The 17,523-nt window shown below is 36.2% G+C and overlaps 1 protein-coding gene across 1 annotated transcript in view; it reads right to left on the bottom strand.

Moving 5' to 3' along the window:
* The window catches only part of SLC39A10 (solute carrier family 39 member 10), a 38,101-nt gene extending 20,826 nt beyond the window's left edge, over positions 1 to 17,275 (bottom strand). Inside the window, exons 1-2 of the mRNA XM_062578810.1 lie at positions 17,267 to 17,275; positions 62 to 1,147 (exon numbers count right to left, since the gene is read on the bottom strand). Of these exons, the coding sequence (XP_062434794.1) occupies positions 62 to 1,147; positions 17,267 to 17,275 (1,095 nt within the window). The remainder of the gene's footprint in view (positions 1 to 61; positions 1,148 to 17,266) is intronic.
* Between the last annotated feature and the right edge of the window lie 248 nt (positions 17,276 to 17,523).

Raw genomic sequence — 17,523 nt, 5'->3', positions numbered from 1 at the left:
ATCTATTTAACCATTTAACTGTAAGAGAAGTATACTTACCAGTTCTTCTGTTCACACTCACCTCTTCATGATCATGTTCATCTTCATTAAGATCCTTGTGAATACGTGTTGAAAAAACTGCACGTTTTCTTACATCAGTCCGCTTGTGCGATGCCTCTCGCTTGCTGGTATGATGCTGTCCATCCTCATTACCTAGACTAGAATCTTGATGTCCACGACTAGTAGAATGATCATTACCATGTTCGCGAAGGTGTACATGCAAGTGAGATGTATCATGTACATGATCATGTTTATGAACATGATTGTGCTCATGCTGATCACCTGGATCATGATCTGGAGCATAATCTTGTACAGTGTCTGCTGAAGTCCCACTGATTTTCTTTCCTTTTCGTCTCTTTTTCTGTTTGCGTTGTTTTCTTTCAGGTTGATCCTGTGTTGTATTTGTTTCTGTTGAAGGTTCGTGGTTCTGTTCTCTATGTTCACTATGACTAACTGAATCATTATGAGAATGGTTTGTACCATTATGGTCAAGATGATGATGTAGATGAGGATGATGATGATGGTGATGGCGATTCTGGTCATGAATACGTTTACCATCAGGCTTTACTGATGACACTGTTGTTTCTCTCTCAAGGTCACATTTATGATTTCTCTTTGCAGCCATACCAACCATGGTTTGGTTTTCAGAGTCTGAATGGCTATGAAAATGAGGATGGTTATGAGAGTGAGCATGCTTTCCTTCCTGTACTTCTAAAGCATATAAATGGGAAACATGATCATGGCCAATATCATCATGATTTATCATCACTACTTTTACCTCTCCTAAACCAAGGCTTATTAAGAGTTTTTCCAGACCAAAAAAAGACAATCTTCCATTTTCACCATAACGATCAAAAATCTTTTCAATGTAGTATTTTTGTTCATTTTCAGCTTCCAATGCTGAAAATTTACTCAGTACAGATTCTGTTCCTCCATTCTGGAAATAGGATGCCTCTGAGATCTGATAGTCATTATGGTAGTGCATATGTTCCTCTTCAGGACTATGGTCGTGTCCCCCCTCATGGCAGTGATTGCACTGATGAAAGACAAATGTCAGCAAACAAATGATGCAAAATTTTGTGTGCATGTGTACCTTCATCTCTGTTTCCTAAAAGAGACACAAGAGGAAGCACTTAAGTGTAAAAGCTCTCTCAACATTTTTACTAAACTCATTTTGGTACATGTTTGCACCAACTGAATGACTCACAGTTTATTCAGTATTAGCATTAACAGAACAAAAATTGTGGTATTTTCAATACAGAAATTCTAATAATATACTTCTCTATCCAACAGTAAGATGGGCTCTGTGCATTTTAGAGAGAGATGTATCCTTCATATGATACAGGAACAAGTTTCAAGAAAAAGAAAACTAAAAAAAACCCTACAGCTTTTACAGCCTCTCATAACAACAGAACAACACTTGCTCATGTATCTTTTCAGACACCTATGCTTATGATGTTACAGTTTTGAAAATCCCATTAAAGACAAGTTATACAGGAATAAATATCTGTTTCACAAATAATACTACTGTATTTTCTTATTTATGGGGATGAAGAGCAGATAATATAGTTGAAAACCCAAACATCACTTGTTCTCTCATCTGCTGCTAAACACACATGCTGCCCGATTCTCTAAATGGTAAGTAGTATGGTGATTTAAAAATAAGTTGCCATTAACAAATTTCAATGTGTTGTTCAAACAGATTTTGGGTGTATGTTTAACACTTCTTACTTGCATACGTGTACTGATCCCAAAGATCCGTACGGATGTTCATTTAAAAGTAAGGTTACAGGGAAAACATGTCTCTCGCTTTTATGCAACTCAGGAAATACGGTTACTGGCATGTTGTAGATCATATTATTTTGTACTGATGTTCAGAAATAACATGGTTTTAAATTTAGCATTGACTACAAGAAACTTACTGTTCATCTTTCAGGTACTGATGAAGACACTGCATACATCTACTATGTATTCAGAGTTAAAAACAATTGACTATTTGAGAAAATGATGCTTTGTTTACATTGGCTAGCAAAAAAATATACAAAAATCTGAATAATGTTATAAAAGAAATTTCAAGAAAAAAATCCAAATTTATATAAAAGTCATGCCAAACAAAAAAGCAAAAAATAAACTTTTATTTTCAGATTGTACAATTGCCTGGGAACTAATTCCATAACCTTTAAATAAGGAACACATGCTCTTTTTCGTACAGGTTCAAACCCTGGACTCTCTAACTTGCACCATCCCATGAAGCACTAACACTCTAACAGCAAGCAAAGATACTGGATCAGATGTAAAGGTGATGGCAGGTCTACAGAACTCCACATTTCTATGGGAATATGCTGATTTATATTAACTGAGGATTTACGATCTTGAACATTACTTAATGTGAAGATCACGTTCAAGATCTGGAACAAGTAGTTATGGATGTTCTTGTCATGCAAGACAAATGAAAGCATCGGGAGAAGGACGTAAGTACGTATGCTTGCATAGAAGATGGCAGCAGTAGGAAAGTACATTCAGTATTTTGTAATGCTTTAGCAATTTGTTCAAAACCTTCTGTTTCTCAATACTGAAAACAGCATCTCAAGTTTTAAACATTCAGTTACCCAAAGGATAGTACTTTTGTAGACAGGACAGCTTTTCTCCCCCTTTGCAATATCCTGGTAATTTAACCAGAACCAAAAAGATCAAACTATTTTGCTTTTCAAAAGCACAATCAAGACTAAAATATCTCTACCAGGAAATTCATGGCTAAAGCATGAACATAATCCGTTTCACAATCTCATGATCTTTTTCATGTGATTGTCTCACACAATACTACTAATACATTACTCTGAAACTTCAGTCATGCATCTCTAATTGTGGTGTTTAGCATTGAATGGTACCTTTTCTCCATGCCCTAATGGTTAAAATAGTTTATAACGTATGATCATGATTCAGTCCTGAAATCCAAGCATTACCACAGATTTATTTAAAAATTGATTACTATACATCTCACTATTTTCAATAAAACTAATAATAATCCTAGCACAACACTTATTATCTTCTATTATATAATTTTCTGTTTTCTACTGTAATTATTGTGCGATGGAAAAAAGTTTCTTGCAAACAAATATACCTGTCCTAAAGAGTCTCAGAAAGTACAACCATTTATGGAGTATTTATTTTTACACAAGCATCGTTATTATCTAGGCAACTCCAAATTCTATAAATTTCAGTAACAGAATTGCATATAGCTTGTCTCAATATATCAGTATTAAGAATCCCAAATCATTTCAAAAGAATATGGATGGTCAGCCTGAGGACAAGGCTATATCAAAGCTTTTAAAAAAAAAAAAAAAAAAAAAAAAAAAATCCAGCCAGTACTACTGCCAGCCGTTGCCTTTGTTATTTTATTCATTCACTTGATTCACTGCTACTTCCCCTCCTTCTCACAGTAGCTAAATAGTGGCACCCAACAGTAGGAGACACAAGGGAAAAGTCTCCTATCTATGAGTTGGTTCCAGAACCCAGAGCTAGAATGTAACAGCACCAGTTACATTTTGTTGAGCAGCAAACCAGACCAAGAGCAACCCATGAGGATGCAGTCAGGCGGTGTGATGGCCCCACTCTTCAGGCAGGCTTCAAAGCCAGCATAAACATGTAAATTTACACTGGCTGAGATAAATAGTTCTGTCACACTAACTGGCATTTAAAGAAATGTAAACAGTGCTGTCAAATGAATCCTCTCCTTTTTCATCAATGTTCATCAAAGTAGATCATCATACTAAATGCAGTACTGATTGCATATCTGTACACAAGGTCTTATAATCAGACACCAAGGTCAAAATATCAAAGAGCACTATTGAGAAGCTAAGTCACAACTTCAATTCACATAGTATCCCAAAATGCATATATATGTGCATATATGCAAATGGCATGTATGTCATGCCATTTTCCTGATACATATAATGATACCACGAGCAGCATATCAGCATCAAAGAGTTATCTTTTCTATATGGAAAATTCACAGTATCTCTGTGATAAACCACTGCTTGCCTATGGCATTTCATCTGTTAAGCTAAATGTACCTACTGATAAAAGCTGGTACTTTTTTTCAGACATTTTCATTCAATTTTCCCTGGATTCCTGAAACTTCTCCACAATGCCTACTATTTCAATCATTCCTCCATTTTATATCTTAAAAGTCCAATGATATTCTTTCTGACTGTATTTAAACCCTGGAACAAAAGCATGATTTAGGATTTGGAAGGATTTTTTTCATTTATTTATCATCAGCTGCTTAAACGAAACTGAAAAACAGTGCAACAGTCACACTTTAGAACAAACACTTCTGATTGCAACAATGTGGTCACATAAAATTCAAACTCAACTGAAAATTAAGTCTATCGTTTTAGTGTTTATAACATGCATACTAGCATACTACAGCACTTTTGTTAGTGTATGATACAGACTATTCTGTTTCAGAAACCCAATTTCCCACCCCCTTCTCCTCTCCACTCCCAACAATTTTAACAATCTTAAATATTCCTAACATACACGCAGTGAATTTCTCCCATCTCTATGCTCCTTCTCAGGGATTTTAACTTGACTATCGTTTTTAGTTTTTCTCTCTGTTTGTACTATTTTCTTTCTTCCTTTCCTTTCTTCCTCTGAAGAATGTTCTACCCTTTGTTTAGTTTATCTGCAGAAGAAATTTTTGGAAAGTAGCTTAGATCATTCAAGTAGTTACTCAGCCTGAATGCCACACTGACTGAAGGATCTTAGCAAGACTTCTTGGACAATCAGAAGTTTCACACCAAACAAAAATACCAAAAACATAATTCAGCTAAGATATGAGGGAAGTCCAGAAAATGAAAGGTGTTAAAAATACAGACAAAATAATATTCTGACTGAACTAAGTTGTTCTCTCTGTAAACTACTGAAAAGTTAAGCATTGTCATTTGCTCCTATAGAAACTGCTGACATTAATGCCACTATGAGAAATAGCTTTTTTTTAAGATTAGATACATATTTCTTGAAATAAAGCTACTTTCTACATACATGCAGATATCCTTACACTTCCTAGAATTTAAAATTCCTCCTTGTATTGCAAATACTTAACCCAATGCACATGCAGGAGAAATACTTGCAGTCTACCACCACCTTCCCTCCATTAAATGTGCAATGCAATATTCCATACTAATACTCAGTGCAAGAAAAGACTAGAATCTGAAAACCCAATGAACCTACACTTTAGTTCCTAATTACCAAGTTTTTAAGAAATGCCAGAACATCGATTCCTCTTAATCCAGCACTCATTCTGAGGATATGTAATTTTAAAAGATTATGAATGTGAGAATACATTATTATAACTGAAAGACACTTCAGGAAAGCATGTAAAGCAGCTAGTGTTATTTTCATAGTATCAGCCTTTAGCTTTTGTATTATCAGACATTAGCTTCTAGATATACAAACAGAAAAACATTCTATGGACCTAAAAAGTTACAATTAACAATTTCTAACTTTAGTTCTCACCCATCTCCTGTATTTTCTTTCCTCTTCAATTTCAGTGAAAGAGGTTTGTGGATTTAGGTGAAACTCATTCATTTGAAAATCTGCAGCCCAGTAGGAGGGGCACTTTGTAAGAACAGACCATTAACTGATCCAAGGGGTATTTGCTAAGTTAATACCAGATAAGACTTACAGTACAGAAGGCATTTATGCATATTTAAACACATCATGAACACTTTTTAAAAGTCTGAAATGTGAAGCGTTTGAATTGCCAGCTACCAAAGCGTACTAGAAAATAATCCTAAACTAATTTGGTAGCAATCTACCAGCTTAATCAATCAGAGAGGGACATTCATTTAATTTTGACGGGGAAGTAGCTGGACAGCCTTCTTCAAAAGGACAATTATTTGTAATTAGTTGTTCAACACAGAATTCTTTTCAGAGCTCAAAATAATACAAAAACATCAAAACAGCCAAAGTGCTTTAAGTACTAGTTCTGCTTACTGAGCATCAATTTTCAGTCTTAAGTCCTAGTAAACTGTATGTAATCCAAAAAGCATCCAATAATGATACTTCTAGTTAGAACAGAATTTATAACAGAGCTAGTTTGATTTTGTGCCAACATTCTGTTGTTCAGCTAGGTTCTATCAATACACTAGTGCTTGTAAGAATTATATGCTTGAAAAGATGACTTGCAGTTACACCTGCATTTTAGTATCATTTTATTTTTCCACTGGAAATAATCAAATGCTTTTGTCAGAACTAAGACTGAAGTTCTACAAATATTTTAAGATGGCGTTGCACCTAAACCAGTAGTCCTGCCCTCCTCCACAGCCTCATTCACTCCTACTTCCACAACACCATTTTTGTATACCAGCACATTTGTTTGCTGATCTGCTCATTGTGCAGCTGTATAACCAGATTCTGTGAAAAATAGCCCAGAAAAAGAAAAAAAGATTTTCAAAACAGATTACTTTTCCTATCTGGTTCACTGTGCAGCTGCACAAACACCACAGTCCACACAAAAAAGAGCAACTCTGCTTCTGGTGGCAATACCAGCTCACAGTGTTGGTGGATTTACAGCTTGACAGAGTATTTTGAATACAGGACAAATGCGACAACTAGCTACTTTAAAACATGCTCAAACAACATTGAGGAAACAACAGTAGACAACTTTCCTATTACAAAACATTCGAGGAAAACTTCTCTAACTCACCACTCAAACAGAGTAATACCTTCAATAACATGTTAAAAGCAGTGACTGCATTTTTACTCTTACCATAACTTAAACCAGTCTATCTCATCCTTGTATTATGTTAACATACTTGCAATATGTTAAAACACATTTGATAAAAATGCATTTCATATGCATTTACTTCTTACATTACTACAATTAAAAAAATCTCTATCAGTGCTACGATCCAAAACATTTTTTACCATATACCTACTATTAAGTTAATGACTTCTCTCATTTTTTTTAATAAACATTATTTTACCAAAGCTAACAACTAAAAAAGTCTCTTGAAAAATGGGATTGAGATAGGTTTCTTTCACAAGTGCTCTGCTGGATTAATGTCTGGAGATTAAGATGCTAAATGCACATTTCTAGAATTTAAAGGTTGCAAATTATTTATATGACAAGAGATAATACTGATGTATTTTTAAAAAGGAGATTTAAATAATGAACCATCTCTGTCGACTTTTATAAGGCCGTCTGTCAACATGACATTCAAATTCCTGTTAGTATATTCATTGTCTCAGAGTACCAAGCAAGCGTATTACTGCTACCTCCTCATCTAACCATTCTTTTCTATAGGTGTGAAGGGCATTTGTGACAGAACAGGCAACTGCTGAGAGCACTGAAGTCTCAACTTGGCTGCCACAGCTGTCTTTGCTCCACAACCCATACAAAGGTTGCACAGGTTCCAAATTGGTTACGTACATGTAACCAGTTTGACCTGCGATACAGAATAGTCGTATTTTATCATGGAGATCCTCCAGGTGAACGCCCAGCTGAACAGAAATTCGTCATTCCCACCCCATTCTAAGTAAGACCTCACTAGAGGTCATGACATTACCTGGCTCTCATTTATTTTAGCAAAGATTACTGTTAAAGACCTAGACAGCTGCTCATTATAGGACTGTGTGATGACTGAGACAATCATTTAAGCTGATATAAATGCTAATTGGCTTCAAGAATCACTCTTCAAAATCAGAGCAAATCTGACTAAGATAACTTATTAATCTTTCTTAACACAGCATTAAAACAACTTCACAGAGACTCAATTTTGAAACTGCTGAATGAAAATGTAGCTTTAACTTTTTTTATTTTTTTGGTTTGAGGACTTTCTTCAATTTACATGATTACATTACTTCTCAAGGCTTTATGTAATTTCTATAACCCATTCCTGCAAAAAGAAAGACCACTTTTTATCAGGACTCCACTACTTCAATCATTCTCCCAATCATCTGAAACTGGACAAATCTAGTTAATAATGATGGATGAAAAAAAAAGTGAACATAATTGTTGTGATTTTGCCAGTATTAATTTTTTAAAAAATTAAGAATTCTCATTTCTATAGTCATAATAAGGTACAAGAAACAAAAAGAGTTACTTGCTGTCTCTTTAACACAAGTGATCAGGAAGTGTATTGCAAAACAGATTAAGTATTTCAGAAGAACAAGACTATCTGACTAATCAAGAGGTATATTCTGCAAAGGGTGGCATAAAAAAAAAATCTTCGATTTTTCTCTGTGTGAAGGACAGAAATGGTTTGGCATCCTACCACTGAAACCACAGGTTATCAAATTTCTCCAAGAAAGATGTTTTATTATGCTCTTTGCCACTGATGAGCTGAAAAGAATGAAAACTGGACTCTAGCTCTAAATTTCAATGGTCATGGGTAGGTTGTGACCTTTATTCCATCGGTTCAACTTCAAAAATATTTAAGGTTCTCAGAAAAGAAACATGATTTTCTGCAACAAAGCGTTTATTATTCTTGTATAGTGGAATCAACATTTTTTTCTGTTAAAAAATCCTCCCTCCCTCTCCTTTTGCTACTGTAACTGACAGCAGATCAGCCTCTTCCAGTCTGCTGAGCACTATATAGACACAATATACTTGACTTTGATCATAATAAAGCTATCCAAGGTAAGCACAATATGTGATCAGAATTGAACATCTTTCCTGCAAAATCAAGCCACTTAAAACTACTGCATTTCAGACTACATATTTAACTAATTAAGAGAACAAAATAGACTTGTGGGAAAAGTCAGTTTAAACCACGAGGTAAACAAATTGAAGTCTATCAAACTGATGAACGTCAGCGAAATTAAAACCTACCAGAACAGCTGGTCAAGAATCAATATGGTTACAATCCATCTATACCTCCAAATATGTTTCATTGAATAGTAAGTACCTAAAATAGTTAAAAATAACATTAAACAAAAGCAATTTGAGAGTTTAATCCTGAAAGCAGACAAGCCTTTGACTATATAGTTAACAGCAGCTGAAGATACCTGAACACTTCTTGTGTGCATTGTTAAAAAGTCTGAGACTTTATTTTTCTTATTTCTATGCAGAAAAAAAATGCTTAACAGTTTCTTGTGAATCTTAAGATCCTCATCATAGAAATTTCTACAGGTTGTTAAGATAACTAGTCACTAAAACAAAATGTCATCTCCTAAAAGGCTACCTAATTGCTGGGTTAAGAAGTCAAACTACTTCAATGCGCATCTTGTCTATTTGGCACCAAAACCTACATTTGGCATTCACAGCTAGTTACTGCTGTACCACAGTCCCTGAGAGATATTGGAGACCTTGATAGATCTCAAATTGTCTCCTAGCCTGATGTCCAGAATAATTAAAGTTGAAATACTACTTCTAGTAATTTTATAAGGTTAGCAATGTATCTTATCTTTAGCGAACATAACTGTATCCTCAATGCAAAGGACAACAAATAGGCAAAAATACCTAACATTCTTATCCTGTCTGGTAAACTAAATTCACTGTTCAAAAATTTCCCATTAAACTATCTGCTTTTTCTAGTGTTCAGCTTAAACCTTGATAACATAAATTTAAGGTTTAAAACGTATACTGCTGGTGATAAGACTGTGAGGCAAAATTGCCACATTTTGTCAAGAAAATTAAAAAAAACATTTGCACAGACAAGAAAACAGCAGAACATCGTTGTAGTATTTCACTACTATTCAGTCACTGCTTGGAGCTACTGTATGACACATTCGGTAAAATACAAACCAAAATCAAGCCAAAAGTTTAACATCTTTTCATAGTTTAAATTTGAAGAACATTGTACTCCTCTCACCTTTTGAGAATACTCTAGTTAGGAAATGTGAGCAGCACTTGTCTTGGAAGGTAATTTCAAGTTCATATTCTTAATTTATAGTTGGCAATAAAGCAACAGTGACACAGTAAATTCCAAAACATGAATTTGTTAGAAATTTCCCTAAAGAAGTAACAGTTAGTATTTTTCCAATTTTATTATTACTTCAAGAACCCAATAGCAGCACATTCTCTTACTCCAAGATGCAAATTTGATTTGTCCCCAGTCCAATTAACAAAAAGCCATAAAAAAAAAATCAAACCACTACCTTTTCATAAATGGGTTCCTCGTTTAAACTGTAAAGCAATTATACTATGAGATGTGTTCTTACGTATCAAAGATTAAGAAGGACTGTAATATGTCTTCATTAGAAGCATATGAGCACTGACAAAGCAGTGATTTCCATGTGGAATGCAAGGAGACAAAGTATACTCTTCAAAGACAGTGATATTTTTACAAAGTTTAGCTACAGCTGTTCACTACCAGTTTACAGGAACTAATTTGAACCATAAAGTCTGGTACAAAAAGGATAGTGTGTAATAATAATTTACCATTGTTTCTGCATTCATATTAAAGCATCTTACTCTAACACATCCTTCTAAGAGTCAGCACAAAACCCTCTTCACATGCTTCTCCCTACTGTTGAACACACACATGATTAGCAAAACTAGCATAAGAAGTTTTGCCCAAAGCCACTACAAATGAAGCTTTGCTAGGACTCTGCATTTTACTCTTTAACATATGGATGTATAAATCTAGACTACATATACACTTTACATAACTCAATCTTTTACCTGCAGTACAGAGACACTAACTTTTTATACAAAGTAACCTGAACTATTTTAATGGCAAGAAGTTTTAGCATGAAAGGCAATTTAGGCAATTTGATAACAAGCAAATAAAATGCAAGTCTAGACTATATTACAAACATTAAAAAATTAGCTATGGGCATATTATAGTAAAAAGCTAAACTATATACAGTTCATACTGTAACTATTGTGTATTTACTGTAGTTAATGGAAGTAGAAGGTACCTAAGTGCTGAGAGCTGGACAATCAAAGCACTGTTAATGTAATACAATGTCTCTGCTAGGTAACAGCCTCATATGCCCTCCAGAAGAGTAATGACTGCAAGTCTATATTGCTTAAGTATCATAACAGACATTAAATAAATGGAAATAATTTTTAGTATTAAAATACAACAATGCAAGGCTATCACATTATTGGGACTGCAGCCAAACAGCATATTTCTTAAGTTTTAACATAAGCTAGTATTTAGAACTGTACTTTTAGGCAGAGGTGCTGTTTTCTACAGACAGACTGTGAGGCCAGCAATAAACACAATGCTTCTATACTCCACAACTACTTGATAAACACGGCCAAAATGACATAGCTTGCATTTCATGGATTGGGAGCACTTATCGAAGTAGCGCAGCCCTGATAAAAAGTGGTCTTTCTTTACAGGAATGCATTACAGAAGTTATGTAGAGCATTCAGAAGTAACATAATCATCAGTTAAAAAATTTACAGGCCAATAATCCACCTGACTATTTAAGGAGGCTCTTCTGGACTGCTCTGTATATGGTATGAATAAATCAGTGCATATACTGCACAATAAACTTTAATCTGACTTAGATGCATACTTGCTTGCTGCTCCTCCTTACAGGAAATACCTGGCTGTGCAATGTTGCAGTTATTCTGCAACATGAGTTAAATCTAACATTCAGTTGCAAAAGTAACATATAGTTGCTACTGTGAACATCCTTAGAAACAGTCATTCTGGAATTCATCCTGCTACTCAGTCTCATTTAAAAAGCATATTTAAAAGGCAAATCAGTATTAGCAAAGACCAAAACACCAAAAAATAATCACACGAATAATCACACTGAGTAGAAGTTACTAAAGAATACTTTAAAGGAGATTACCTACACTTTTCCTTTGTTTTGCTTTAGCTTTGACTATCCAACTTGGACATGGCTGCACACCATCAACAGTAATTACCTTGGATAAGGAAAGACTATTTATAGATACACAGTCACCAGCTGTAAATCAATTATCATTTCTAGTTATCCTTCAGAATTAAAAGCATTATTTTAATCCATTTAATAACCATCACAATACAGTATAATAAAAATCCAGCTATAATAAAAATGCACAAAGATCAGTTTATGAATGTGGCACAAGTCAGGTAACACTGATGTATGTATCTTTACACATGTATTATATGGTATCACCTATCTGGACTTCATGGTTTTTTATAGCAGCCTTTACTAGTGACAGTGATTGGAAACTATTTCTAAAGTGTTTATAACCTACATGCAGAAACAGTGAACGAAAATTTAGTGTACATCACTGCTGAGATGTATCTTTATAAAATATTATTCAAATCCAGCAGCCTTCCATAAAAACTCCTTCTTATATATTTAATCAGAAGTACTTTTCATCTTACATGGGCATTTAACCTTTTTTAAAAAAGTCTAACCATATGATTTTTTTTTAAACAGAACTTCAATTGCTTAATGAGTTTATTTAGACAGGATCATAGTTATTCATTAACTTCTAATATTATGCAGACTTTATCTCAATTCTAGATCAATTGATTTAACCACCTTGTATCAGCGACTACTGAAGTCTCTACGCGACTTAAGGACTGAATTGAATGCCTAAGGAATCAGTTTTCTGCACTTTAACAGTTCAGAAGCTATACAACTCTAATTAGTCTCTAGTTAACATTCTACATTTTGTACATAATTGATATTTTATTTAATACTGATGTGATTATCAACACAGAAAAAAAATGGGGAAATTTTCTATAGCAAACTTCATCATAAGATCACAGATCCGTTCCTCATAAATGAAATCAAGATTTCTCTCAGGACTGTTCTTCGAAACCCGGCACGCTCATTTTGTTACTTTTTTATTACTTTATTTATTTGTTTTTACAACAGCCAAGAATTTCTAACAAACAGAAGTAGATTGGTCCACAGCTTGCAAGCTTCACTTTGCTGATGCTCAAAATACATTCAAAAATATTTCTCACTTTGTTCCTGTTTTTCACACAGCAGCGGTAACATACAATATCTATATTCAGACCTTCCAATAGGCAACTCAGTATAAATAGGTTCTAACAGGTTCATCAATTTTAGCAGCAGTCTAATTTCGTATTAGTAAAGCTAACAGTCTCTTCACTCTCATCCTACTGCTCCGGAAAGCAACAAGCAAGCTATAGGAAAGCTAAAACAGTTACAGTCAGAGAAGAATAAAGCTCTCGTAGGTTATCAGCAGCTGAGAGAAAAAAAAGACAACAGCTGAGTCATTCCTCCTCTGCAGTGAGACAGAAGTCAGAAACGGAAAGATGGAAGATGAAGCAGCACAATGTAATACCTAGAAGACGAAAACATTTCCAATATAATGAACCCTGTTTCTCTACAACACTCGTCACGTAATTTCAACACTCCTCCTTCCCGTAAGCTTTTGAGACAGACAAAAAAAAACCCCACTGTCTTCCTGGCCCTTCATGTTGGCCTCCAGCTTTCGAGTATTAAAACTTGTAGGTGGTTTGAATTATCGCAAGAGGTAACAAAACACAAATGACATGGAACAATTATTTTTCTCTTTCCTCCTTTTTCCTCTGACTTACATTACACCAAAAATCCGAGAGAAACAGCACTGATGCAGAGGCACACAGAACATTCTTAATAAGTGGACTGACAAAGCACTTATCTTCTTTCCTTTTTTCTTTTAGAAGACTATAATGTAGGCCAGACGTTGTTTTCAGCATTTTGATCAGTTCTTGATACCAAGAAAAAAACTTGCTCTTTTTTGTAGCTTAACTTAATTGGAACACATTTCCTCATTATACTTTTTAGGTGTATTTTAAAATAGTACCTCAGCTGCAATTTACAAATGACCTAGCTATGAAATTTATAAAAATGATCTGAAGTCTTTCCACATCAGGTCTTGCTTCAGGCCTCTATCAGCAAGCTAAAAATACTATTCTCATTTAAGATAACTGCAGCAGCCCACTCCCAGTGATGAATATTCTTCATACACTAGAATTGTATTTTAAATGTTTGTTCTAAATTAAGTTGGACTCCCAGAGAACAGAAGTTGCTCCCAATAGGGCATGAATTCTTAAACTCACAGAACTCTCTGTCCCTGAAGTTTAATCCTGTGAAAAGCGTACCTATACAAAGAAAACAGCAGTACAGCGATTTATCTTTCCTTCTTTGAAACTGTCTCCTAGGATTAAACAAAAAAAACAGGACACGGTCATTTGATAATTCTGGAAACATGTTTTAAGAAGTGCTAGCAAATGTTCTGACAATTGTCTGAGAGTCAAACTGTGTAGGAAACGTAATGAGCAACGGTTTTCTTGTTCTGACACCGATGTTTTCCATTGTTCCTATGTGTACTATGTCTGCCCACCACTGATTCTGTAACGTATTTTTAAAGATGCAATGATCCCTCCACTTGATTTCGCCACAGTTAAGGCCTAAATTTTAACTTACAAAAAATGCAAATGGAGCTTCACTTTTAAGCAACTTCTGTAATTTGAATTCAGCAAGTATTCCATTTGACAAAAAAGACAACTGTTTCCAAATCCAGACTGACTTAGATATTCATCATACCATTAAAAGAAAGTTTTAATTTCTGTAAAACTGTAACATAGTTTCTGTAAAACTATACTAGATTTGCTCCTATTCATATCAGCTATCCAAGTTATACTGCAGCAAGTACAGAAATATCTAAATTACAGTTGCTTGTTTAGTAAAGAACTACAAAGGAAGTCTATGGCAGTCTGAATGCATTCATCTTTTTTTCCCCACGTGTATACCTTTATCTTATTTGTGCAAATTGAACTACATAAAAACATATGTAAATAGCTTTAACAAGGCTTCATAGTAAAAATTTAAAGGGAATGATTTATTAATATATTAAGGCCTAAATACCGTAAGTACTCAATATTCTCTGGCTGGAAGAATTTTCAGGATATAATTCTGGAAAATGGATATTGTATTGTTCTAGGAGATGTATATGTATGTAAGTCACATAAATCTTGGTTCAGGACTGCTAGTTAAAAATGAGTATTTCTCAGCATTATAGTAGATTGTTATCAGGATCCATGCTTTAACCGAAAGTAAAATTTCCAGAATATTCCTAAACTACCAAGATGATTTATTTTCACTAGATTTTTTTTATTTAGTGGGAGAAACAAATATAGCTAAGACTGTGACTGCATTTGCACCATTTTTAAAACTGTAACTTTTTTCTTTTGCACATTTTAGGTGGATACTTACTACAAACTATCTGATTTATTCTATTTAATCCAGCCTTGAAAGTACAGAAAGACTTACATGAAAACACTTCAATTTTTCAGATAAATTTTTTCAATAGGCAGAAATACAGTGTTTCACTGAGAGTTTCACTTTTCATTTTTCATGCATTGTATACCTTTTGATAACTTTTAACTGTAATTGTGAAACCCACTTGGTAACAATCTGCTTCCTTTTTTAAGAACAGCTGTAATATTTTAAGTTTCTGATGTTTCAATGCTCTGCAAACAACAGTAGTTGATAAACACGGCCAAATACTTTACAGAGTTTCATTTTATGGATTTATTAATATTCCAGATAGGCAACTGTGTACAATCCTTCTTCATCTATCTTTGGTGGACACTAGAGCATATTCCCCTATAGAACCACCACAATTAATCTCGTAAAATATATACAACTTATTCCTACTCTATATACAGGCTCTAGCCTCTTTTCCAAATAGAGTACACGCCTGCATTTTTTTTCCTCAAAAACATATGAAAGTGTTGAAAGCAGTTTGAAGAAGAATCACTGCAGAAAACACTAGAAGAAGCTATTTTATTAATAAACATTTATTTTAGAACAAAGATAGTTAGAAAAGTTTAAGCACATTGGTTTTGACCATTATCAGGAACCACAGAACTTTTTCACAGAACTTTCTTATACTGTGCAAAATATCAACCTAAGAAGTAATCATTAATAACTGTTTTGAAATTAGAGCAGTATGCCTCACTAGTCCACAATGAGTACCTTCTCCTTAATTCATCCAATGAAAGCACATTCTTTAGTTTAAAAAGTGTATTCCCTTTAAAATAGAATAAACTTCCTTTGTATAGTTTTTTTTTGGTACAAAAACAGGTTTTCCCATTTTAAAATCTTAAGTTACTTTAACTGTTACAATCCAAAGGAACTCTAAAACATACCCGTTGGAACACTCCCCAGTTGGAACACTCCCCAGTAACTACTTTCGTTAATCAGACAGCAATCACTTCCACACTTCGGAAAGCTGACCATGCCTTCCAGTGCGTAATTTCCCAATGCTGCATCAGGTTTCAGGTATCCCAGGTCCCCTCAGTATTAGGGTATGACATGCTGTCTTAACACAAAACTGATGGTTGTTACTTACACACAAAGTGCTTACAGTGACAGAAATTAGAATTATTTGTAATTCAGAAAGTGCCTAGAATATATCACAGAGGCAGAAGTTTAAGAAATAATAGACACAAAAGTTTCTACAGAAGCTCCCTCCCAATGAAAAGACAATCAAAGATTTCAAAGAATAATTTTATTCTGAAGTTTCAGCACATGTATACACTGTTTCCAAGCAGCTTAAGCACAAAAAATAACCGAGAAAAGTTAATGTTATTCCTTTTGTTCATTTTTTCCCCCAAGCAAGTCTTTAGATGTCTGCAGCCTGTAAACCCCTGCTCGCGACCAGAGGGTTTCTGTGTACATTATACTACATCCGCAACAAAAATCTCTTGATCTACCCGGATGCTACCTTAGATTATTGAGGGTTACATGCAGGTTGCGGTCTGAGGGCAGTTTCTGGAGCTGTAAGGCTACCTAGGCACGTCAGGCCAAGCAAGATTTAATGTCACTGCTGCCCAAAGGCGGCCTAACACGCAGAGGGGCCCTTGCCGCTGCCGCGCGCACCACTTGCGTGCAGCCTCTGCGGAAGGGGAAGGGACGGCACCTCGAACCTCAACGCGGGGCCTCCACGTGGCCACAAAGAGCCGGCACCGCCGCCGCGGGGCATTCCCAGATCCAAGTGAGAAAGGCAGCAAGGCCGTACGAGGGAAGCGGAAGACCGATCACTACGCCCTAGGGCGACTTGGGGGGCGACCGAAGCCCCCCGGGACGCCCTTCCCGCGGCGAGGGGATCCGCCGCCCCAAGCACAGGCCTTGCCCGCTCGCCGGGCGCAGCGGGAGCCCGGGGGCGCCCCCCGCCCCCCAACCAGTCGCCGCTTCCCGCCGCTTCCCCCTTCTCTCCCCGCCCGCAGCGGCGAGGGCCGTTACAGCCCCGCCGCCGCCCCTGTCTAGTCCCCCCGTTAGGGGGCAGGGAGGATTTTACCTGCCGCATGGTCGCCTCAAGAGCAGGAGGAGGAAGAAAGGGGGATGCGCCAGGGCCAGGGCCTGGCCTCGCAGCGGCACCGCGCACAGCCGCCCCCCAACGGCCGCCCCCCGCGCCCCCCGTCCCGCGCCCGCCACGTGACGAGGCAGCCGCGCCGCTCCGCATCCCGCAGGAGGAGGTGTCCGTTACTACCGGCCGCCGCCGGCTCCTTCGCCGCTTCCGCGACCCCTCCCGCCCCGCCGCCAGCCCGGGGCCGT

Source organism: Rhea pennata, chromosome 6, assembly GCF_028389875.1.
Source record: "Rhea pennata isolate bPtePen1 chromosome 6, bPtePen1.pri, whole genome shotgun sequence".
NCBI lineage: Eukaryota > Metazoa > Chordata > Aves > Rheiformes > Rheidae > Rhea > Rhea pennata.
Note: the sequence above shows the minus strand (reverse complement) of the source record. Positions and strands in the feature narration are given on the sequence as shown.